The 25,259-nt window shown below is 41.8% G+C and overlaps 1 protein-coding gene across 9 annotated transcripts in view; it reads left to right on the top strand.

Annotated features, from left to right (window-relative positions):
• The window catches only part of ZFYVE16 (zinc finger FYVE-type containing 16), a 57,831-nt gene extending 34,234 nt beyond the window's left edge, over nt 1-23,597 (top strand). For 8 of the 9 annotated variants that reach the window (XM_006032996.3, XM_025214746.1, XM_025214748.1 and 5 more), the window contains 12 exons: nt 5,988-6,375; nt 9,707-9,829; nt 10,637-10,792; nt 11,540-11,764; nt 13,984-14,066; nt 15,236-15,340; nt 16,418-16,568; nt 17,586-17,666; nt 18,498-18,660; nt 19,650-19,755; nt 20,633-20,797; nt 21,372-23,597. In XM_006032996.3, the coding sequence (XP_006033058.1) occupies nt 5,988-6,375; nt 9,707-9,829; nt 10,637-10,792; nt 11,540-11,764; nt 13,984-14,066; nt 15,236-15,340; nt 16,418-16,568; nt 17,586-17,666; nt 18,498-18,660; nt 19,650-19,755; nt 20,633-20,797; nt 21,372-21,533 (1,908 nt within the window). In that variant the 3' untranslated portion in view covers nt 21,534-23,597. The remainder of the gene's footprint in view (nt 1-5,987; nt 6,376-9,706; nt 9,830-10,636; nt 10,793-11,539; nt 11,765-13,983; nt 14,067-15,235; nt 15,341-16,417; nt 16,569-17,585; nt 17,667-18,497; nt 18,661-19,649; nt 19,756-20,632; nt 20,798-21,371) is intronic. The other variant, XM_025214750.1, reaches the window with a different exon arrangement.
• The last annotated feature ends 1,662 nt before the right edge of the window (nt 23,598-25,259 follow it).

Here is a 25,259-nt window from a genome sequence, read left to right as displayed (position 1 = left end):
TTGCTTGAGAAGCATCTATGGATGCAAGCCAGCATTTTGCTCGCTTTACTAGTCACAACATCACACTGAAGGCTCATGTTCATCTTGTGGTCAACCATGACCTCCAAGTCCCTTTCGTCTGTAGTGCTAACCAGCGTAGTACTGCTGAGCCTATAAGCATGCTTCAGGTTTTTCCTCCCAAGGTGGAGAACCTTGCATTTTTTGGTGTTGAACGCTATCAGGTTCTCATCCGCCCATTTCATGAGCCTGTCAGCATCTGCCTGGATCACCCTCCTGTCCTCAGGTGTGGATGCTTTACCTCAGAGTTTGGTGTCATAGGTGAACTTGGCCAGCCCACTTCTGACATGAATGTCTACATCGCTGATGATGTTAAAAAATATAGGCCCTAGGACAGAGCCTTGAGGGACCCCACTGGTCACTGCGCACCATAACAATTGACTTCTGTCAACCGTCACCCTCTGGGTCCGACCATGGAGCCAATTCCCCAGCCAGCGGATCGTGGTGAGGTCAAGGCCGCAGTTAGCCAGTTTTGCCAAGAAGCGATCATGGGATACCAGATTGAAGGCTTTTTTGAAGTCAAGATATACAACATCAATCTCTTCCCCCTTGTCCAGGTGATACAAGCCCATGCTGGGTATCCCTCAGGATATTGCCGTCAGCTAGTTTGTTAAGGTTGGCCTCGTTGATAATCTTTTCCAAGACCTTCCCCAGGATAGAGGTCAGGCTGATGGGCCTGTAGTTTGCCGGATCTATTTTTCTCCTTTGAAGATAGGCACCACATTGGCCTTCTTCCAATCTTCGGGCACTTTACCAGAGCACCAGGAGTTCTCTAAGATCCATGCTAGGGGCTGAGCTATGATGCTTGCCAGCTCCTTGAATACCCTTGGGTGTAAACTGTCACGGCTGGCTGACTTGAAGGTGTCCAGCCTCAACGTGTTCCTTCACGAGGTCAGCTTTGATGGAGGGTAAGGAATCTCCCTCACCCAGGCCTCCCTGATCCACAGTGAGCAAGGGTGTCCCATGGGACTGATGAAAAACTGACGCAAAGTACCCATTTAGCAAGTTTGCTTTTTCATGGGCATTGGTTGTCAGTTGTCCCATCTGGTGTAGCAGGGGTCCAATGTTGCCCTTGCTTTTCCTCCGGCTCCCCACATATCTAAAAAAGGACTTGTTATTGTCCTTGATATTTGTAGCTAGCTGGAGTTCCGTTGCAGCCTTAGCTTTCCTGGTTTGCTCTCTGCAGGTCTGGACCAGATCAGAGTATTCCTCCTTGGTGGTGGATCCCGTCTTCCATCCTTTGTAGGTCTTCCTTTTAAGACGCAGGAGGTCTGCTAATTCCCTGGAGAGCTAAAGGGGCTGCTGTGCCCTTTTGCTGCCTTTCCTCTGAGACAGAATAGACTTTGCTTGCACATCCAGGATTGCTCCCTTGAGGAGAAACCACTCATCCTGAACTCCCCTCTCCTTTGGGTTGTGGCCCTTTAGGGCCTCACTGGCAAGCCTCCTTAGCTTGTCAAAGTCAGCTTTCCTGAAGTCAAGGACTTCTGTATTACTGACTGACTTGCCAGCTTTACAGTGGATGGTGAAGGTGATCAGCTCGTGGTCACTGTCACCCAGCTTCCCTTCAATCATTAAGTCTCTGATTAGGTTGTCCCCCGGTTGCCAGTACCAGGTCAAGCAGTGCTTTACCTCTTGTCAGCCCGTAGACTTCCTGCATCAGATAGAGGTCATCCATGCGCAAGAGAGCGCTTTGTGACCGCTCGGATTTGGCTGAGTGCTCCTCCCATGAGATGTCTGGGTAGTTGAAGTCTCCTATGAGACAACAACTGTACACCAGGAGTGCACAGCCTCAGCCAATTCCCTGGCAAATTCCTGGTCAATGTCTTGACCCTGGGTGGGGGGTCTATAGTAGACTCCCCTGTGCTGTGTTCCCCACAGATTTTAACCCAGAATCTCAAGTCATCCACCATGGGGGGCAATGTCAGCTTGCAGGGATGCATAGCTTTCCTTGACATGGAGAGCTACACCTCCGCCCCTTTTGTCCACTTGATCCCTCCTGTACAGGGTATAGGCGTTTATACCCATGGTCTAGTCATGGATAGAGTCCCACCAGGTCTCCATTATCTCTATGACATCATAGTTATTTGCGTTTAGCAGGAGGACAAGTTCCTCCTGTTTATTCCCCAGGCTCCTGGCATTTGGGGACACTTGCGTGCCTGTACACTTGGAGGCCCTTGCCTTGCCTACAGTTTGTTCCAGGGCTGGGGCAGGGGTGGGTTCCCTTAAGTGCCTTGGTCTGCTGGCTTTGCAAGGGTTGCTCAGCTGGTCAGCAGTGGCAGTAGTCCCTCTGTCCCCTGGCGGGCTTAGTTTAAAGTCTGATGGAGCAGGTCAGCTAGTCTGGCTGAGAAGGGCCTCCTCCCCAGCGGAGAGAGGTGGAGGCTGTCCCTTCCCAGCAGCTCGCTACCTCTGTCACCAAAGAGTGGGAAATCAGTGTAAATTTCACCAAATTCAGCTGAAGTGGAATATTTGCGGAGCTCTCTGAAGTAGTTTCTTTGCAATTGTCTGGTAAGAGCTTGGAGGTACTAGTGAAGGAGGTGGCTATGTTAGGTCAGGAAGAAAGCAGGATAGGGTGGCACCTTGGAGGTTAACATTGTGTCTTCTGTCCAGGGTGGGGAAGGGGAAGAGAATTCAGAGTTAAATCAGCCAGCCTAACTTCAATTCCTGGAAAGATACTGAAAAAATAAAATTAAATGGCGATAAATTATAGCCAGTGTGGATTTGTCAAGGATAAATCAATCTAATTTAATGCTGTGAGGATAACTGGTTTATGGGTAAGAAAGAAGCAAGAGGGATGATATATTTTGACTTCAGTAAGGCTTTTGACACTGATGTCATTCTCTTAAAACAGCATAGGAGAATACTGTACTTTCTTCAGGACTGTAGACTGATATGGGGTACTTAATGGCTTATCTCAGACTGGAAGGATGTGTTCTATGAGTTCTGCAGGATTCTGTCCTGAGTCTTGTACTGTTTAGCATGTTTTTTTATTACCAATTTTGATGGATTAGAATAAAACAATTAAATCTGCAGATGATAAATGTGGGTAATTCTAATTTTGCCTTCTGAAATTATTGTAAATTAAAATCTTGACAAATTGTAAAAAATGGTCTGAAATAAGCAGGACTCAGTTGAATGAAAACAAATGCAAAGCACTACACGTGGCTAACAAGAATACACGGATGTGAAATAAAGAATTACTAGCTAGACATCTGCTTTGTAGAAGTATCTGGAGATTACAGTGGATAATGAACTGAACATCAGTTTCACATAGATGTAGAAGCAGGAGTGTGGGAATACACATGTGTTGAGTACAGTAGAAAAATCATTACTAGTAAGGCTTCAGATGAAGCACTATATACAGCTCTGAGCACTGTACTTCATGAAAGATGTGGACTTGAGACCATTCCTCCTTATTCTGTCACCTGCCACCACTGAGAATAGTTTAGCTCCATCCTCTTTGTAAGCTCCCTTCAGATAGCTGAAGGCTGCTATTAAATCCCCTTTCAGTCTTGTCTTCTCTAGACTAAATAAGCCCCGTTCCCCTCAGTCTCTCCTCAGAAGTCATATGTTGCAGCCTTTTCACCATTTTTGTTGCCCTTTGCCGGATTCCTTTTGGCCCAATCCTCCAATTTGTCTAGGACACTCTGAATCCTAGCCCTACCCTCCAACATATCTACTATTCCCCCCAGCTTGGTGTTATCTGCAGACTTGATGAGGATGCACTATTTTCCATCTTCGTTGTTGATGAAGATGTATTGAACAAAGCCGGTCCCAGGACTGACCCCTTGGGCACCCCACTTGATACCAGCTGCCAAGTAGTCATTGAGCTATTAATTACAACCCTCTGAGCCCGATGCTCCAGCCAGTTTTCTGTCCACCTTACATTCCATTCATCCAGCCCATATTTCCTTAGCTTGCCTGTGAGACTGTTGTGGGAGACCGTATCAAAAACCTTGCTAAAATCAAGGTATACCGCATCCACAGAGCCAGTCACCTAGTCATAGAAGGCAATCAGGTTGGTCAGGCATGACTTGCCCTTGGTGAATCCATGCTGACTGTTCCTAATCCCCTTCTTTTCCTCCATGTGCTTAGAAATGGATTTCTTGAGGATCTGCTCCATGATTTTTGCAGGGACTGAGGTGAGGCTGACTGGTTTGTAGTTCCCTGGATCTTCCTTTTTCCTTTTCTTAAATATGGGCACTATGTTTGCTCTTTTCCAGTCATTTGGGACCTCTCCTGTTCACCATGAGCTTCAAAGATGATGGCCAGCAGCTCTGCAGTCACATCTGCCAACTAGCTCAGCACCCTCAGGTGCATCCTGTCCAGCCCCATGAACTTGTATATGTCCAGCTTTTCTAAATAGTCCCTGACCTGTTCTTTTGTCACTGGCTGCTTACCTCCTCCCCAAACTGTGCTTCCAGATGCAGTAGTCTGGGAGCTGACCTGGCTTGTGAAGACTGAGGTGAAAAAGGCATTGAGTTATTCAGCCTTTTCTGCATCTCTATTCAGTAAAGGACCCGCACTTCCTTCGTCTTCCTTTTGTTACTAACATTCTTGTAGAAACCCTTTTGTTACCCTTCACAGCCCTGGCTTGCTGCAACTCCAATTGCATTTTGGCCTTCCTGACTTAATACCTGCATGCACAAGCAATACTCTTATACTTCCAGCCCCGCCCCAGTTTTTTGTTCAGTTCTCCACTTCTTATAAGCTTCCTTTCAGTGAGCTAAATCACAAAAGAGTTCCCTTCTAAGCCACGCTGGTCTTCTGCCATACCTGCTAGTCTTCCTTTTTCAGGATAGTTTGTTCCTGCACTCTCAGTAAGGCTTCTTTAAAGTACAGCCAGCTCTCCTGGACTCCTCTCCCCCTCACACTGGCTTCCCAGGGGATCCTGCCCATGAGTTTCCTGAGTGAGTCGAAGTCTGCTTGTCTGAAGGCCAGGGTCCTTACTCTGTTGCTCTCCATCCTTCCTTTCCTCAGGATCCTGGACTCAATCATCTTGTGGTCGCTGCTGCCCAAGTTGCCATCTAGCAAGTTTTATGAACTTGCTGTTTTAAAAATAGGGAATGCCAGTTGTCCTCCCCTGCCCAAAGAGTAGTTTTTTCCATTGGAAAAAACAAACACTATGTGCAATTTCTTCCTAAGTGCAAATTACCCAGTTCTGGACACAACACAAACAGTACTTCTGTTGCAACCCAGTGTATATGAAGGAATTGCCAGTTCCAGCAGAGGTGTGCTGTAGAGATGAAAAAAGGCAGTTTGTAGAAATAAAGAAAAATCTGTGATAGTGACTTTAGGATGTTTTGTTTTTCCTTATATACTTTTGAACTAAAACATCTTTCCAATCACAGCTTTTTGGTGTTGCTTCATAGATCTGGTCTAAGCTTTAAATACTCTCCCGAGGGAGCAGCAGATATTTGACCCTTGGTCTGGGGAAGATCGATGCTTTTAAATGCTGGAGTAAACTGTCAATACATGATAAAAATCTGTGACCACTGTAGTTCATGTCCAAATTATGGCAAATTACAGGATTCAGTAACTTTGCAAAATAAGTCATACTGGTAATGCTGAACAAATCAGTTATGTTTCACTGTGATACATAATACTTAATTGTGTCTACTTCTCTCTTCCATCAGACTAAAAATGGCAGGCTTTTTGAATTAATTACAGAACAGGTAAATATATCAGACTGCATTCTACCCTAAAAGAGACATTTATGCCTTTTAAATATAAAAAAAAAAAATGCAGTGCCCTGCCAAAGAGAGATGATTTCTTTCCTGTTAAAGGAAATTGTTCCCCAAGATGCAACAAATGCCTTTTTGATGAAGGTTGCTTTTGCATTTGAAAAAAATAATGTAGAAAAACCTCTAGAGATGGTGAATAATAAACATAATCTGGTATGTGTTTTGCTTGCTTTTTTTTTTGTTTAATAGGTTGAAAATCTAGTAGATGACTTCTCTGTAGCTGATGTAAAACCAACAGATGAAATGCACATTACTTTAGGACCTGAGAAATTGCCTTGTGCATCTTCAGTCGATCCAGATGATGGCCAGTTACCTTTTGTTGGACAAATGGAGATATTGCAAAGTTCTCAGACTGCAGTTCCAGATGCTGATGAATTATTGTTGACTTTAAAAGCTGAGAAATCTCCTCCTACTTGCATCATAGCTGACCAGCCTCATGATGATTTGCCTGTTAGTCCTTCAGATTACAGAATTCTGTGTGGGATTGAAAAATGTGTTAGCAAAGAGATAAGCCTTATTCCTGATGACGATGATGGTTTTCCACCTCTCTTGCTTGGAATGAGAGAAAAAGGAGAAGGTAAAACATGAGCAGGGGGTGTTTGTGTTTAATTAGTGGATATATAGTTTTTAAAAAAATACATGGACCTCTACATACACTGGCATGCCATGAGCAGAGTTCACCTTTTTGAAAAATATTTCTTGGGCCATATACTGTGTTTAACCAAATCAAAGATGACTCCCCAATAACTAGATTCTAGACATGGAAAAGTGGAAAAAATTTATAAATTTGTTATGTCTAGAATCTGGTGGGTTTTTGTGAAGAGTTGCCCACCTTCCCTCTTTACCTCCTACCCCTCACTGCCAGCTCCATGGCTGGACTGCAGCTGTAGGCAGCACATGTTTTGTGCTCCTTGACCCTGGCCAGAGCAGGGCCTTAACAGGAGCTGGAGCTGCAAGTGAAAGGTGAGCAGAGGCTGTGGGGTTGGGTTGGGCAGCATCTGCATCTGTACTTCCAACTCCAACCCTGGCCCTTGAGTTGGAGTTCCAGCTGCAGTTGTGTGCCTCCCGCCACATTTCTAATCTAAGGTGAGGTGCTATTTTCCTGATGTTAAATGGGGGTGTGACAGGGTGCTCGGCACACCTGGCACTTCAAGAAGGGAAGAGGCTGCATGGGAAGTAGCAAGCGATTGTGGCAGGGGCCAGTTAGGGTCACTTGATCAGACAGAGGCCAGGCTTGAAGCATATAAGCCCATGGCCTGAACTAGCCAGGCAGTCTTGCCCCAAGAACCATGCTGAGAGGAGCTCTTGGGCAGCAGGGCTGCAGCAGGGCTCCTGGGGTAACGTCTGAACTGGGGTAAGCAACACAGGTTTGAGGAAGGGACTAAGGGGAAGAGGAGGTCCCAAGAGGCCTGGGAACACAGAATAGAGGGCTTGGGACACGGCAGGAGAGAGACTGAGTCTAGGAGGGGTGAGTGTAAGCCAGCCCAAAGAGCCTGGAGATCTGTAGCCCAGGAAGGTCAGGTGTCAACAGGGCTAGGGAGCCCAAAGGTCTCACTGGCCTAGGAGCGGGCCCAGAGCAAGAGGCCAAAGACCAGGGATCACAGCTGGAGACTGAAGGGGGCCAAGGAGCCCAAAGCCCTTGAGGGGTGAGGACTGAGACTGGGACCCATAACCCAGGAGGGCACATGTCAACAGGAATGAATATCATCTGTAAGGCATGGATGTGATGTAAAGGATGGTTGGAGCCATGTAATTAGCCCTTAAGGCAGAGAGCAGAGACACCTGAGCTCTGGAGTCCGAGCTCAAGCTTGGGAAGCCCTAGGGCAGACTCCCTTTATCTAAAATGGTGGCCCCCAACCGTCAATCCCAATCAACCGGTCGATCGGGGATCCTCTTTTAATCGACTCTGGGCTGGGGGGTGGGGCATGCATCATCATCCCCCCCCCCTCCCCCCCCCAGCCCCGCAAGGCCGGCCGGCCTTCGTCCTCCCCCCCCCCCCCCCCCCCCCCCAAGCCCAGCAGGCCAGTCTGGGGGAAGGAAGGGGTGAGAGCCAGATTGAGGCCCTCACAGTGAGGGATAGATGGTGTGGGCCAGCCAGGAGCTGGGGAAGGTAAGTAGGGCCCCAGGTGGCTGAGTGGTGGGAGGATTGCAGCCTTGGGGGCTCATCCAGGGACAGAGGAAGGGGGCTCCCGCTGCTGGGATAGAGGCAGCTGCTGCTGCACCTTGAGCCCTGCTGCAGCTGGTCACCTGCAGGTATGGCTCAGCCCCACTGCAGCTGGTCCAGGAGCACCTGCATGCCACGTGCATCCCACTGCTGGGCTCGGGGTGCAAAGGCCAGCCTGCAATGGTAGCTGCCTCTGGGGGGCACATGCCCCTCACAACATGGGGCAGTGGCGGTAGCTGCAGCAGCGGTGAGGGAGGGAGTGGGGCTGGGCCGGGGCAGCTGGGGCAGGTTGGGATGGAGCGGCTTGTGGCTCATCCGGTGGGGGGGGGCATGCACCATGGGAGAGCACGGGGTGGGGGTGCCCCTGGATCTGCATGCAGGGTGGGCTGCAGCTGCCAGGTGGGGCTGGGTTCTTCATGGTGCAGGGGCTGGGCAATGATGCGCTCAGGCCAGGTGGCAGTGTGGGGAGCGGGGCTACAGGGGGCTGCAGCCACCTGAAAATTTGTTGTAGCCCCCCCCGATCCCCTTCCCAGTGCCACCGCCTCCTGCCCTGAGTGAAGCATGGCCCAGCCTCTGCCGGGAAGAGCCCAGCACTGCCTCCCAGTCCCTTTTTCCCCCCACCCCCCAAGGGCATGGGGGCCATGTGCCTGGGATCTGCAGGGTGGGGCAGCTGCTGCTGCAGCCTGAGGCTGGGAGACAACGCTGCTGGGAGGAGGGTTGGGGGGGAACTACAGCAAACTTTTGGCTTGCTGCAGTTCACCCCAGCCCTGTTCCCAGCATTGCCACCACCCAGCCTGAATATAGCGTGGCCCATCCCCCCTGCCCAGAAGAGCCCGTCCCCAGCTGGCAGCTCCAGCCTGCCCTGTCCTGCCTCTATGCAGATGTGGGGGCACGTGCCCCCTTGCCCTCCTGGCTGCATATCTTCCCCCTTCCCAAGCCACCCAGACGAGCTGTTCACGGCTCTGTCCCGCCTGCCCCAGCCCTACTCCCTCCCTTACCACTGGTTGGGGGGGTGCAGTTCGAGGCCCCAGCATTGAGGGAGAGAGTAGGGCTGGGGCCTCTATCTACCCCATCACCCCCCACAGTCCTTCCCCTTCCCCTGGTCCCTTACCCCACAGACTTACCTGCTGGGGTGGCACACCCCCCAAATATTTTTTTTCTGCTTCTGCCTCAATCTGCCCCTCCCACTTCCCTCTCCACAGACTTACCTTCTTGGGGGGCGGGCGTTGGTGGCACACAATACATCTTGGGTTGCTTTTAAAATTCCAAAAGTGATCTCCTACTCAAAGGTTGGAAACCAATGATCTAAAAGATAAATACCTCAAGGCATAGCAGGCAAGTGAAGGGGTGACTGCTCAAAGAGTGAAGTAGATATGGTGTGAGGGGGTTCCAGAGACATCATTGCCACTCCTGGAATGAAACCCTGCTATGGGGGTAGAGAGGAGGGGAGGGGGAAAAGAAAACTGTCTTAGATTTGAGTAAATACAGTATATTATATACTGCTTTAATGTTCGATGTACCAAATTGTGCTTATTTGTTGTCTGCCTTTAAAGACAAATGCACAGTTCTTTGGCTGCTTAATAGTCATGTAATATTAACGATTTATCTTTTTTTTTTTTTTTTTTTTTTAACATGACATTTCAAGTAATGTTTCATGCATTTTATGGTCTTTGTAGTTGTTTAGACATAAGGGAAATGAATACTAGCTGTTATATTGAACCAAACCATATCTTAATTTATTTAGGTCCTGTAGTGGAAGAACACCCATCTCATCAGCAGGTTACTTCACTTCTCTCTGAAGGAGGACTGAATCCATTAACATTTATCCTAAACGCAAACTTCCTTGTGAATGTGAAGTTACTTTCTTGTAAGTAGTATGTTTTTTCTGTACAGCTATGATTTCTATAATATTTTGTATTGAGAATAAATAAGAATTCTCTTGATTATGTTGTGCTACTCAAATGAGCATGCTGCTTTTTGAAGCATTACTGTATAGGTTTCTTGATTATTTTTTTGTTAGTACTGTCTGATTAGACTCTTATCAGTAGACTTCAGACTGTGAGGAGTCTGAGGTATACATAGTGGATTTTTTGGTACATAAATTACAGAGTATTCAAATATTTGTGTGACATGACTGAAATCTTAATGCCCTGTTTTAGTCTCATACACAAAGATGCCACCCCTGTGCTAGAAACTTGCTGCATACTTATTAACATAAAAAGAACTGACAGAGACATCACATGATTATTTACAGACATGGACGCCTGCAAAGGGAGACTCTAGTGTAACGTTTTGCAATAAAAGACTTTGCAGTAAAGACTTCTAACTGTTACCTTAAGTAGAACATACAGTTCAGTCAAAGCCCCTATCCCATCAGTGTTCCATAGCTGCTTGTTAACAAGCTGTCTTTTTCCATAATAGCTGTGGAACAAGCTACGACTTCCATGCTTCTCCAGATGATATGGCCTAACCAGACTCTCATTATGAGAGTTATTCTCTGTGCTGCATACTGGGCTAGGAAAAACTTTATAAAACCCTTTTTTTTTTTTCCCTAAAGAGAGCAATTGGTAAGAGCATTAAAATAACTTAAACAGTAAATCATCTTAAAATCTTTGATTCCAATGTTTTATACTATAATTAGCAAATATTTAATTACATAATTCTTCTCTTTAAGATTCTCTGGAAAAGTGCTGGTACTTCTCAACAAATGGACTACATAGCTTGGGTCAGGCAGAAATTATCATTTTATTGCTGTGTTTGCCAAATGAAGATGCTGTTCCTAAAGAAATCTTCAGATTGTTTGTTGACATATATAAGAATGCAGTGAAAGGTAGGGAATCTTAATAAATAGCTTTAAAATGTTCATGTCTTATTGCTGAGCTTCAAAAGGCAACATTCTTGGTGTTGCATTTAATTTTGCTTTAGAGACATTCTGAAACTTGAGAGAGAGTCCCTCTGTCACTTCTATTGTCTTTCTGCTTCAAATTCTAATTCAGTAATTGACACCTTTTTAACATAATCACCTCCAAATGGCCTTTTATCATCCATCTTTCTTTTCTTATTTTATTTTTAACAGTAATATTTTAATATATTGGGACTGTAGATATAAATACTTTGAGCCTCAGGTCAGGAAAACATGTTTCAGGATAGCATGTGCTTTCATGCTATTCTTAATTTTCAAAAACATGCTACTTGTACATAAATTGGACCAACATTTTGTGAAGTATATTTAATTGTTAATAATTAACACTTTTTTTCAAACTGAATTTATTAAAGTGACAAAGCCAAAACTAAATATCTTGGTTGTACCAGAGCTGGTAGTTTGAGACCAAATTTATTGCACTTGGCACTTCAGTAAGTGGTTGCTTTTAATATGTAATCTCTTCAGTGCAATGAACAAAACTGTATGTATTAAAGCAGAAGGGGGGCAGATGTTTGTATATTGGGTGTTTTTTAAAAGCAGTCGTAAAAGACCATGTTAGCAGAGCAATAGATTTCTTCCAAATAGTACTGTGTAAGAATGTCTTTACTTTAAATGTTTAGCTATGTGAAGTTAATTGTTCCTTTCTCTTGCTAGGAAAATTCATAGGAAATTTGGAAAATTTTACCTTTACTGAAAGCTTTCTTGGTAACAGAGATCATGGAGGGTTCCTGTTTGTTACGCCAACTTTTCAGAAACTTGACGATCTCACGTTACCAAATAATCCTTTCCTTTGTGGCATTCTTATTCATAAGCTGGAAATACCTTGGGCAAAGGTTTTTCCAATTCGTTTAATGTTGAGATTGGGAGCAGAATATGGAGGTGAGTTCTACTAGATTTGCTTATTGAGGCCTCAAGTCTGCTGAGATTATGTATAAGTATAATTTAATTTTGCATGCTGAGGCAATCCAGTTTCAAAATATAGATATGTCTTATCCTGCAAAGGCTTGGTGCTTAAGTTTTTGTAGTTCACATCCTAAACAGTTCTTAAAACATATCTGCATCAATACTGATTCAAATTCTGTCTTGCTGGATTCATGGGTGACTGGTGCCTCCCGAGTCTTGTGGGGCACCAGATCACTGACGGGGAGGTCCCCCAGTGGCGATTGCCAAGCCAGCAGCAAAACCAGAAGTGCACTTTGGTTTTGCAGCTGGCACTTCCAGGGGGTGCATGTGCCTTACATGTTGCCAGCAGCTGGTTGCTTCTTGAAACACTGTTAACTTACTTCCCTGATACTTTTATGTGCTATGGCAGTAGCGCTCAATTGAGGGGCTCCAAGACCCTTTCAGGAGTGCCTCGCCACAGATACAACCACCACAGCAACCAGGTGCAATAGCCCCACAGCCAGATCAGGAAGGAATGCAGCACAAGCATGTGTTCCTTGCCTGGATTTGGGTTATTGGATAAACTGAAAGCAAGGCAGGAGCCCTGCTGCAGCCCTTCCCAGTCTGACCCTTTCCTCCTCTCCCCCTCCATGCTGGTCCTGGAAACAAAGGCACGTGGGGCAGTTAGAACTGTTCTGTGTAGCTTTGTTTCCATTCAGGAGGAGCATGGCTGCGGGGAGGGGGTACTGAACTGGGAAGGGCTGCAGCAAGACTGCATTCTCTTGCCTGCTTTAGGCTTATCTAGTTGTGCACGAAGTGCATGGGACAGTTCCGTGGCTGTGGCAGCAGTGACAGCACCCCAGTGAGTACCACTGAGATAAGCTGATGCAGCGCAGCAGTGGTTCTTTACCAGGGTGCTGCCACATTTAAAAAAACAAAACAAAACAAAAAACTGTATGGACAGAGGGTTTACCTGAATCTGAAGTTTGAGAATCCCTGGGCTGTGGTTTGTCCCAATACACACTCCCAGATGCATATAGTTAACTTGTTATGAATTACAGACTTGACTAAATCTCTTTGGGCATCTATACATGTGTTCCGGGGGGGGCACTTTAATTAGAGCAGCTCTGAGAATTGCTGTAGTTAAAGTTCCCATAGCCTCGCGTGTATTCAGTGTCCGTGCTTCAAAATGGTGGCGGGTGCACTTTAACTAAAGCTTGTCAAACAAGCTTTAGTTAAAGAACCTCTGTTGCTAATTTGAAATGTGGGGACGCCGAGTACATGTGACATGGAGGCTGCTGGAGTGCACTAATTAGCATGTTCCAGCAGACTCTGCTCTGATGTGTCAGTTAGCATGTGTCAGAGCAGAGGTCCATCACGTGTATAAGTACTCTTTGGTTTTGGCAACATTCGGAGCCTTTATCTAGGATGCACAGTCTTTAGGGAGTGAAGAAGAGACGTGAAACTAATAAAAATGTTTAGACTTCTGTTTTGGAAACTTGTTTCTCCTGCTTGGCCAGTGTACAGTATAAATAAATGTTTGTGCATTTACAAAGTACCTTAAAAAGGGTTGGATAAACGTCTTGAATCCTTTCTAGATTACCAGGTTTAATATTTGTGAAGTGTTTTTAAGAAGTACTTATTATGAGTGGTTTATTAACCCAAACCTTATATTAGTGTCTAATATATAATCTGGGTTTAAATTCTTCAGCTTGTTTTCCTTCTTGGTAACTAGCAATTCATTCTGTTAAAAGGAAACTGGTTTTTCAATGTCCATTATTACATAAAATATGATTTCCAGATGTTCAAAATGGGATAGAAGGACCTACTTACACAAATGATACTGATTAGTTGTGCAGTTAAATCCTTGTTTGTTGTGGAATTGGTCACCTTTCTTGCAAAGCACAAGGGAGACAACAGCTGTGTCTACACAATGTGAACCTCTTTATGGCTCTCCTCACTTCCAGTGGCTGGTGCCCTCATGTTCACTACATCAGCCTTGTGTTGCTTAGGTTTAACAAAGATACTTTCTTAATGCTTGATGACTTTCTTTTGTCCAGTGAGTGTGGATGCCTGCCATTCTGCATAAACTATCAAATAAAAAGCTAATTAAACACGTGAGAGCAAGCATTTGTGTTAGACACTTGTGTATTTGCATGCATAAATATGTTTATAGTGTATGTAACAAGTGTTGTTGTTTTTTTCCCTTTTAAAAGTATACCCAACTCCTGTAATGAGTATCAGACACCGGAAATCTCTCTTTGGAGAGATAGGGAACACAATCATGAATTTACTTGTTGTGAGTAAATGTTTTAGATGTTTTTTTTCCCTCCTAATTTCAGTTAAGATATGTATGAGTGTGAAATGCTAATTAGAATTTTGATGTGCTTCCATAAGATGGAGTCTTACAAAAGTTATCCTAATAGTTAATTTAGTGGGTATGTCCTTATGCCATAGGCTTTTAGTGTAAATTGTATATTTCAGAGTGTATTCTACCATTGGATTTAGTTAAAATAATGCAATTTTTTTGTTTGCTCCTTTTAAAAAATTGGTTTTTATGGATCAGCTTTTTCAGTATGAAAGCTGTAAAAAATTGTTGGGTTCCTTGCTATTCCCAGGCATTTAGGAGACTGGGGCTGTTGCAGAGGTAATGTGTTCTCATCCAGATTTAATTCTCAATCATGTCATGCTCTGCGAGCCAGAGCATCTCCCCTCCTCTAGTTCCACTCTGGCTCCTCCAGCACGCCAGGAGCTCGGAAGAGTAGGGAAAAGGCAGCTTCCCTGAAGCGTGGCATTTTGCCCCATAACAAAGCCTACATACAGGGCATACTCAGCAGTAAAAAGTAGCAGCATATTTGTGCAGGCAAAAATGCAGTAGGAATAAAGTATAATTACATCTAATGTAAGATACAGTAATGTTTAGAGGGTTTTTTTAAAATTTTCTCATACACATCTTAAAACTGCTAACATGACTTCAATTGAGCTGAAATTTGGGATATTTTAGATGGTTAATGGTAATTATTACCTTACTGTGACTGTCCCACACAATTTGTATCTACTTAAAAAAAAAAAAAAGACATTTAACTTGTTTCGGTATGGTCCAATCCTAGTGTGGACAAGGAAGATGTAATTTAAAAAAGCGTTTAACTAGTCAGGATAAGTGCTAGTAAGTAACAAATTTACATTGGTTGGCCCATACTATAATTTACTTTAGCTAACATATAAAGAGAAAAATCACTTTTCTCCTGCTGCAAGTCACACGTACACACAGAGAACACATATTGCTACTTCAAATGGAGATTCATTTAGCTTCAAGTCTGGAAATGAATGCAAAGATTTGATGGCTGGATTTTAAGTGATTTCATGTTTCTAGAAATGATGGAATGAAGATGTTTAAAACTTGTTGCTGAACATTCAACTGTTTGTTAAAATGAAGGATGTGTTGTGTTTTTTTTTTTTTAATTATAGGATCTTAGAAACTATCAGTATACCTTACATACCATAGATAACTTATTTATTCACATGGAAATGGGTAGAAGCTGCATTAAAATACCTCTAAGAAAATACAACGAGGTGAGTTTAAGATTTTAGATCACAGTAATTTCTGCTAAAAATCCAGTCTTTTTTTCCACCATTTTCCTCATAATACTACTGAATTGTTTAAGACAAGATTTTTTTTTTAACTGTCTTTGAGGGCTGACTAGACTAGAGACTTATCTACAAGACTTAAGGTACAAAATGCCAAAATCCTATTACTCTATGCTGCATGATCATTCCATAGTCATTTCTAAGCCTAGATTGTACCAATAAGCTCTTGGCTGTTGACTGCTGTTGATTTTTGTTCACTATTTGATGGACTATTTAAGCTTTCAATACTGTAACCTTGAATGTATAACTAAAAATTCCCCAATAGCTCATGAAGAAAACATGCATCTCCCTAGCTAGGAACTAAACATAGGTTATGATGGGATGCAAGCACTAAACTGGGATTTAGTCACTGCTATAGCTGCTCGGTTGTGAAAGAAACCAGGATTTAAATCCATTAAATCTTTTCCAGTGGGGTTTGGGCTATCACCTGCTTCTAATATAAGACTTCCCGTGGTCTTTTGGTATAAAGGTAAAATACATACATATTGCTTTTGCTGAAAGCTATTTGAAAAGGCTTTTTTAAGCATAATTTTTTTTTTTTACAATTATTTTTCATTGTTCATTTTGCAATCATTATGCTTGAAATTATGATGGAAATGAGTAATAGATATCTGTTCTGCAGTTGAGTATCCTGTATTAATCACAAAACTTTAAGATCCTCCTAGATTTTGCAGTGCATTTGGATTTTCTTACAAGACCAATGGAAAAAAAACTCGGCTCTGTTTAGAAGTGTACTTACAAGCTGCCTGTCACTTCCAGAGTGCAAATCTTTTAGAATTGATTTTTAAATGTAATTAGCACTTCGGTTTTCTTGTTTATAAAGAAGTTAATGCTTACAAAATGGAGGTACTGTTTTGTTTTGCTGTTCTTTGCTTTAAATAAAGCATGTTGTCTGAAAAATATTAATTAGCTGCATATTTAACAGTAAGGGTCAGTCACCAGCTTTAGCAAAATAAAGCAAGGATTGATGTCAGTTTCTCAATGAGCATTTTGTATTGACAGGTAATGAAAGTGATAAACTCTTCTAATGAGCATGTTATTAGCATTGGAGCCTGTTTTAGTACTGAAGCAGATTCTCACTTAGTTTGTATCCAAAGTGATGATGGAGCCTATCAGACACAAGCAAACAGTGGCACTGGTCACCCTAGAAGAGGTAAGAAATGTAATACATTTTTGTAGCATTCAATCCAACCTCTGATCTAGCATGTACAATGAAGCAATTTTAGGCTATTCCAAGGTATTTCCAAAAGCTTGATTGGCTAGAAGTGATACCTTATTTCAAAAGCTCTAAAGAGCAACTAAACAATAAAAGCATATATGAGGTAAATGTTGGATATAGTGTAAATAGTGACACTGAATTATTCTTATTACCCTTCAACACTGTTACTTGGCTCTACATTTTTAAGAATGTCTCTGCTTAGGATAGCATCATGTAATTGGATTAATTCAGTCTGCATTTTAAATAATGACCAGAAACTTAACCTTTAAAATGCAGAGTGAATTTAGTCTAAACTAAAAAACAAATAAATAAAAAGCTCCCCATTTGTTTATTTTTTAGATATGAAATGTGTAGCAGTTTCTCTTGTAGCAAATTTAACTGTGCAGAAATTATTAATCTGAGTAACATCATGATATTTAGCACTTCTTCAAAACACTATACAAACATTAGGTATTCCTGAATTCGTACAGTCCTACCAGTGATATGTAATGATGATTAAGTAAATGAGTGTTTCTGCAGATTTTAATGCTATTAAAAAGTAATTTTCTTTAAAAATAAAGAAATAAAATTACCTACTAAAAAATGTTTCTGAATCCTAAACCAAGTGTAAAGTTCTAATTATAAGTACAAAATTGGCACTGGGTTGTTTCTAGTCTTCAGACATCTCTTTGGCTATGATGTCTATTCGGCTACCTACGTATTGTGCAACTGCCTGCATTCTGTAGGTATGCTGTAGTAACTTAGCAAAGTTAGTGTATTTCAGATACTGAATTCCTTTGACTGTGAATTCTTATGGCCTTCAGTATTACTTCCTGCAACTAAGGGAATTTTTATGAGTATTTTTTGACATACCATAACGCTTGATAATAATGTAAATACATTTTCAAAAACAATGTTAATAACTAAAGAGTGAACAATATGTATGTATATGTTTACTTTCTTTTTTTTAAGTTACAGGTGCAAGTTTTGTAGTGTTTAATGGGGCCCTAAAATCATCCTCAGGATTTCTTGCTAAATCCAGTATAGTGGAAGGTATGGATTGCTATATGATTCCTTGTTAAGAGGGAAACAATCACTGTTAAATGTTTTTATAAGGATTTGTCTGATTGTTAATTAAACACTACCAAGGTGAGTGTGTCACCTGTTAAAAGGCAGACAAGGTTCCTTGGGTGAATTTGATATCTTTTATTAGACCAACCCGAATAGTTGGAGAATAGTTACTAAGCAAGCTTCCGGGTTCAAAAACCCTTTGTCAGGCTAAGGAGGTTTCAGCAGTTGGTGTATGCTCTTCCTGGATGGAATGAAAAGTAAACAAGCCAGGGGCTGGCCCCTGCAATCATCTGTTAAAATTCACTTATGAATGAATTCTGTTGTGTAAGCAAACAAGCTGAAACACTTTCCTTTTTCAGGTCACCTCTTGCTATATGGGTTTTTCACACCTTGTCAGTTAACCCCCTCCAGGTCGTAGGTACTTCAAAATGAAAGATGTGGAGAACTTAATTTGCTTATTTCCTGTGTTTAAACCTTGCTTTTATGTGACCTTTCATGCCTGACTGAGCTTTAATTTCAGGAAACACAATCTTCAAGCATGTGATACTAACTAGAATGAATGTGTCTCAGTCTTTCCATGTTCATCGAAAAAGCTTTTAGAATTGTTTAATTTTTTTTATAAAGCATTTTAAATATGACCAGGATAAAAGGCTGTATTCTACTCAGCAGCTTGTCTAATTTGCTTTCCTTGAACAATTTAAAATCAGAGTATGTATTGTAGTATTTTTACTAGCTGAGGGTCTGTTAAAGTGCTCTTCCCTCTTTTTTTGAATGTGGAAGCAGAAATTATTTATACTTTTATTTTTGTTTTAGATGGACTAATGGTACAAATAACTGCAGAGACAATGGAAGGCCTTCGTCAGGCTTTGAGAGACAAGAAGGATTTCAAAATTACCTGTGGAAAACTGGATGCAGGAGACCTAAGAGAATATGTAGATATTTGCTGGGTGGAAAGTGAAGAAAAAGTAAACAAGGGGTATGAATATTTGTTAGACTATCTAAGTGTGCAGTCAACAGAGCTTCCTGCGGTCTTCCTATTGACCTTGAAAATAAAGCTGAAGGTTGAAAGAATAGAATATAAATCAGTATCTGGCTATCTAAAGTTGCCAAAAAGGAGAATAAAAACTTCCTGTTTGCCTCTAGATGTCACAGAGAGAACATTTTTTTGAATCTTGTAGTGATAGTAAAGAATAGCACTTCGCTATACCTGTCTTTTTTCCTCATATTATACTCCCAGCATCAAAGCCACAATTCGCCTCCCCAGGGAAGACTGGATTGATTCCTTATAGAGCTCAGTAATGTTATTTATAAGTCAGAAGAGCTGTGCTGTTTTGTTTTTTTTTTTTTTTTTTGTTTTTTTTAGTGCAACTTTCCATGGTTGTGAAGGTCAGAAGTCAACCAGTGTTGAAAGCCAGAATTAGCTTAAGAACCAATATTTTGATGGCTTAAATAGTCCTATTTATGAATAAACCATGGTTCATGTTCAAAATGCTTAATTCAGAATTACTCTTTTTGCCTTAATCTAATGCAATGGTTTTCAGACTGGACTTGACTTGATGTGCTCTACCTAATGGTTTATAGGACCAGTGTGAATGAACAAAGAGTGCCACATGGAGGTGGTCTACCAGGACTCTTTAGAAGTTTGCAAGAGAAGCTAAAGACCTAGTTTCTAAATTAGTGTTATGTCTGTTAGGTATGTTTTAAAATACGCATGTGTATCTGAAGCAGAATTAGATTTAAACATTTATACTGGATGGAAATTGTTCATTTTGTATCCCAAGCATCTATATATCCTAGCTTCTTTTCTCTGCCTTTTTGATATTTATGATGAGTCTCTAATAGTGAAGAAGTTAAAGCTAACAGTTCAAGTAAGATTTTTTTTTTTTTTAAGTTGAATGGCTGATCTTTTCATATGAAAGAACACAATGGAGTTGTTAACAACCTTTTATATACCTTATTCCATAGAGTTATCAGCCCCGTGAATGGAAAATCAATGGAAGGAATTTGGAGTGAAAAACTACTACAAGGAAGAGACTTTGAAGCAGAAGGAAAAGTTATAAAGTGCACCGAAGTAAGTAAAAACTTACGTTGTATTAAAATGTTGTGTTTCCTTATTACCTTAAAAATGATGCTGGTTAAAACAGAACTACCAATGAAGCAATCTCAATTTGTCATGAAGCCTTGAAATGTGCCAGTTGCTATTCTGTAGTGCTTACTTAAAGCAAGTAAGTACATTGGATCAATGTCTTCTGTTATAACTCAGTATACTTAGGAAATGTCTATTCTTGACATTCCCATGGCCATTTAATTAGCAGCCGAGAGTGAGGGGGGGAGGGGGTAACTTCCACTGTATTTTTGGGGACTCTGGGGTCTTCTGCATCTTTCGGAAAGCATCTAGCACGTGTTGGATACCATCCTATTTCAGGAGTAGTAAAATACCCAATATCCATATGTCAAGAAACCAGTGTTAGTATTTGTATGGTTTGTGTGTTTTAAGCTAGAACAGAATAGAGCCATGTTGTCAATTTTATTCTTCTGAGGTAGGGGTGAAGTAGGCCCTGGGCTTCTATCAGCTGCCACTGCCCCAGTAGCTGGAGACTCTGGGTTCCCCTCCCTCTCCTGGCTTCTGCTTCTCATTCCAAACCTAAGGGTGGGAAATTGTGGTGGGATGCAGCCCAGCCCAGGGAGCTGAGGGTGAGCCTGGAGCTATGTAGGCATTCAGTGCAACAGTGGGAGGGAAACAGGCATGTAATACACCAGTGGAGGAGATGCCCAGGCAGTGTAGTGGAGTGGAGGTGGGTGCCTGCATAGTATGCAGCATGGAGTTCACCCTCATGTGTCGCCTGTTGGGGCATCTGGTAGGGCATGTGGCCTCTGGGTGCTTAGAAGTTGACAGCCCTATTCTAAGGAAAGCCACTAACCATGTTCTGTTTTGAATATGATTTCAGGTATTTTATTTTCTCAAGGACCATGAACTTTCTGATCTAACCTCCTCTCAGTTTGCTAAAGATCTTGCTATAGCATGCAGTACTGCTCTTTGTCCACATCTCAAAATGCTAAAAAATAATGGAATGAACAAGATCGGACTCAGAGTCTCCATTGATACTGATATGGTAATTTTTTTAATGTTTGCTGCAAACATAAAACGTTTTAAATGCTGTTATTGAAAATTGTTTGGCTATAACCCCTCTAATCCTTCCCGCATCCTACAATGGATGTACCTGGAAAGCATTCAAAGTAGATCTGAGAAATGTTTAAGATTTTATCTAAGAAATGCAAATTTTTATGTTGTTTAGCTGCAAATTTAAATTTATGTTTTTGTTGTAGGAGAAAAATCTCTTCGGTTAGTGTTTGGCGATCAGTGACTAAGTAACAAAGTAACAAATTGAAACATTTCTGATACATGCATATTATTCCTGATTTGTTTGTGTCTGAACTAGCAACCGTTTGAAGTGCAGAAGGTAGATGATTGCTCTTCAAGCAGGAATATTCCATATTTTTAAAGAGCAAACCTTTTGCCTGGTTAAGGAATGTTGTGTTTATGTTGTGGCTTTTTTTTAGTCTCCCATCCTTGGTCAATACTACTTTGTATAGTAGAAAACTTGAGCTGGAAGATGCTAGTTACACACGGTATTTACTGTCTTTCACTCTTGTCTTGACATCTCATTGACTCACTTTTTCTTTCAGGTTGAGTATCAGGCAGGATCTGGAGGCTACCACCTTCCTCAGCATTACCTAAATGAACTGGATGGTGCTCTGATCCCAGTGATCCATGGTGGATCATCAGACCCCACAAGTTTACCATTGGAAATGGAACTAATATTCTTCCTTACAGAATCTCTCTCTTAATGCAAAAAACATTGTTTGTTATATGTGATGTACTGATTGGCTTAGATTAACTGAACACCAAAGCTTTAAAGCTAAAAAAACACTAAACATTTCTAGGTTTGTTAAAACAAAATTAAGATCAGTAGTAGACAGTTAAACTGGATTTTGATTTTTACAGAACTAACAAACTTCTGTGTTACCCCACCATAAAAACAGGATTGTAGAGTTCAAGCTTTCTTAAGTTTCTGAGAGTTTACACTTAATAGTCACTGAAAAAGGCAAGGACTTATCTCTCTAAGCAAGCTGTAGCGTTTTACTTGTATGAACTATCAAGCCATAGTATCTGGCTCTTGCCTCTTAACCTCAAGCAAATGTTTTAGTAACAGTCCTTAAGATAAATTGTAGTTGCAACGTGACACTTGCTTTACATGCATATAGAAGTGATCTGTACTTCTGGTTTGGGGTTTTGTTTTGTTTTTTCTTTTTAAAACTTGTGAAGGATATTTAACTGCCACAAAGCTGTTTCTTGCCATTGAGGTTCAAATATGAAATCTTTGGGTTGGACTGCAAACCTCAAGTAATGGTGCATGTTTGGAATCTGCCTGCATAGTCTGATAATTGATTGTGCAAGGGGAATAAACAGCAAAACTTTCCCATGTTTTTTAAAGATTTTGTAATTGGGGTTGTCCTGACTTTTAAAATTGGCACAATTGATAAGTTTGGTGCTTTGGGAACTTGTGCTTCTAAACAGTTTTTTTTGTATAGAATAACTGATTTCATTATGTATTTATAATGGACTTATCTCACTTAAATGGATACTATTTTTGTATTTAATTGATTATCTCTTCTTTTGTGCTCAAATGTACTATTGTATTTAGGACTTCTGAGAGTGATTTAAGAATAGGCAAGATGACCCTTAAAGTAGTCTTCATGTAGCAATAAACTAGGCTTGAAGCCTGTAATACCTTTTCTGCACCCTTGTCCAACTTTTGAGATCTCTTGGTAGCCCTCTGTTTTCAGGGAGAACAGTGTATTAAGTGTGAATTTTCCTGAACGGTTTGCTTTAGCATACTTGGTATTCTTTGTATAGCACATATTTTTGATATGGGGGTATTAAGAAATAAGATCTATTTATGTACTCATGATGCATGTAATCTGTACCTAAGTACACATTCAGTAAACTACAATCAGGTTTGATAATAGTTGCTTATCTGTTTACTATAAGCAGAACCAAAACAAATTATATCCAAAATCTACATAATTTGTGTGAAACATCAAAATTTTAAGAGTGAGAAGTTATCACAAACCTTATTATCTAGATGCCTTGATTCTTATAGGGGATATTGATATGTTTTTGTATCAAAAACGCAATTTATAACTTAAAATCAAGTCAGTGCCCTTCTTACCTGCAGCTTGAAGACTCATGTTAAGGGGGAGGCTCAAGATTCAAAGTTTAAGCAGACAGACTGAATTGGATGCAATTTCTTGAGAGAGATTGCACACAGCAGGCTAGTGAAAGACACTAACGTACAGTAGAAACAATATGTCCATTTTTTTGGAAATAGTTAATAGGGGGAAAAGTGGCGCAAACTATGTTTGAACATGAATTGTCAAATAATAAGTATTATCATGTTGTTTGTCAATGTCAAATAGAGCTTTACCAGAGAAAAGCAATTCCCAAGACTTGTCTTGATATAGTGGTCCCATAATCCATGGAATACTAGTTTGTCCCACGTGTCTCTCTTTTTAAGGGAGTGTTTAAACTCTTTCCATTTTAGTACATTTCAGTTTAATGATCACTAACCAATAAAACTGATCAATATGTTTAACAGATGCAATAAGATGATAATTCTTTCTTCTTTTTGTTTTATAAAAAGCCCCTGACACGCACTTCTTGGCTTTTTCATATTTTGTCACAGGAATTTTCTGTTTCCAGGTATTTTCTTTGTTTAGCACTGCCATTGCACCTGGAGCTCTTAGTCTGCCCCTAACCTGTATTTATACCTAAATGTGACTTGTGTTGGTATGGCCTGTATCTTCATCCGTTTCTCACCAACAAATAAATGGACAAACATTTAGGTTTCATAGTTGGCTTCTGGGTTTGGAAGAAAACAAATAAACAAGTATTGTTCCAGATTGGAAATAAGGGGTAGCAAGCATATTTGGTGATGGATAAGGATGGATGGAGGAGAAAAGCATTGCATGTCTGTCTACATAGTGGTTGTTAGAATCAGGTTTATTTCTAGTGCTTAGGACTGAGGAGCACAAAGCAAAGGGATGTGCTTCTGCTTTGAAATTCTTCAACTCCCTGGTTAAGAGGTGGGAGGTAGCTTCTTGGCTAGCCGTTTGCAACCTGTACTTACTGATAAGTTTTTTGTTGTTTTCTTTTGTTTTGAGGAGGGAAAAAACTACCTTAGCCTGTTTTGGAGTTTCTAACCTAGTTTATTTCAAGGAACTTTTAAGTGCCCCTCTCTTCCTACTATTTTCTTTTGTAGTTGCACAGCACTGCCATTCTTCAGTCTGGTATTCAAGATGGCATGTCCTCCTCCTCCATATCTTTCTTAATGTGTTCCTGCCAGACAAGTGCCTTTGACTGTGTTATCAGTACTGCCTCTTCCTAGTACCTGTCATGCTCACTGGTGTGACTTAGATCAACAGCAGTTTGCTACTCTATGCCATTGTTGAGGGACTGTTTTACAGCTAAGCCCACCTCCCTCATCCTCTTCACACTGAGAGCTCCCCTTTCCCACAGGGCCATTTGTGCTTAGTCTCTCCCTAGGGATGCATTCCCTAGCAACACAGGAGTGCTGAATGGCAAATTCTGAGATCCATGGGTCACATAAGGGGCTGGGGGCTTGTAGAGCTCCAGCAGCCTGGAAACTCAAACCATTCTCTTGGCTGTTAAGAAGGTTCAGATGGAAAGGCTGTCCATGCACTCTCAGAGCAAAGAACATCTGTTCCCAGGACTGCCTACAGCTCTTGAACCCAGTCCCTTAGCACTGAAAGGACTGCTTCCACGCTAAGAGGTAAAAAGATGCTTCTTCAGAGTGGCACCTGTGTTGTCTTTGATAAGCTGACAGCATATACCATTGTGCCACAATCTGCAGCAGCTGCTTTGGCTCTGGTTGGGCTTTCCTCCTTACTACCATACTCCTGCACTGGCACTGCTTCTCAGTCTAGTCCTGCCACTTCAGTCGCCAAAGGCTTTGTCATCCTTGTGCTTGTGGAAACAGCTGTTCTGTCCTCTATCTAATGTGTTTCTGGTGATGTACTTCCTGGTTCCCTAGGGCCTTGGGGCCTGTATCTCCTGATAAAAGTGAAACAATAGCTCTAGTTGCTTGAGGGCATGTTGTTCCTGGGCTGGATTGCATCTGCCTCTTGCTCCAGAGTAAGCGTTCATGTATGCAACCTTGGACACTTCTATCTGCACCCCTCCTGTGAAGGAGAAAAACCCATTCAGTCCCATGACCCGATGTCTCAGCCCCTTGCCTGGGGCAAGGGTTGAGGTGCCTGCCCCCTCATTGAGGAGCTGCACTAACTGCAGTGTTAACGGATGGACCTTATGGCCACAAGAAGCAGTGGTGGTGGCAGACTGCGCAGCCGGGATCAAGAAAGGGACTGGATGAACTCATGGATGAGAGATCTGTTAATGGCTACTGAACAGAAGAGTTGGAGGTGTTTCTTCTGGCATCTCTAAACCACCACTGGTGGGTGCCAGGGCGATGCTGAACCTGCAGGGACCATTCC

This window comes from Alligator sinensis, unplaced genomic scaffold (genome assembly GCF_000455745.1).
Source record: "Alligator sinensis unplaced genomic scaffold, ASM45574v1 scaffold541_1, whole genome shotgun sequence".
NCBI classification, from domain to species: domain Eukaryota; kingdom Metazoa; phylum Chordata; order Crocodylia; family Alligatoridae; genus Alligator; species Alligator sinensis.
This window is presented reverse-complemented; position numbering and strand designations above follow the sequence as displayed.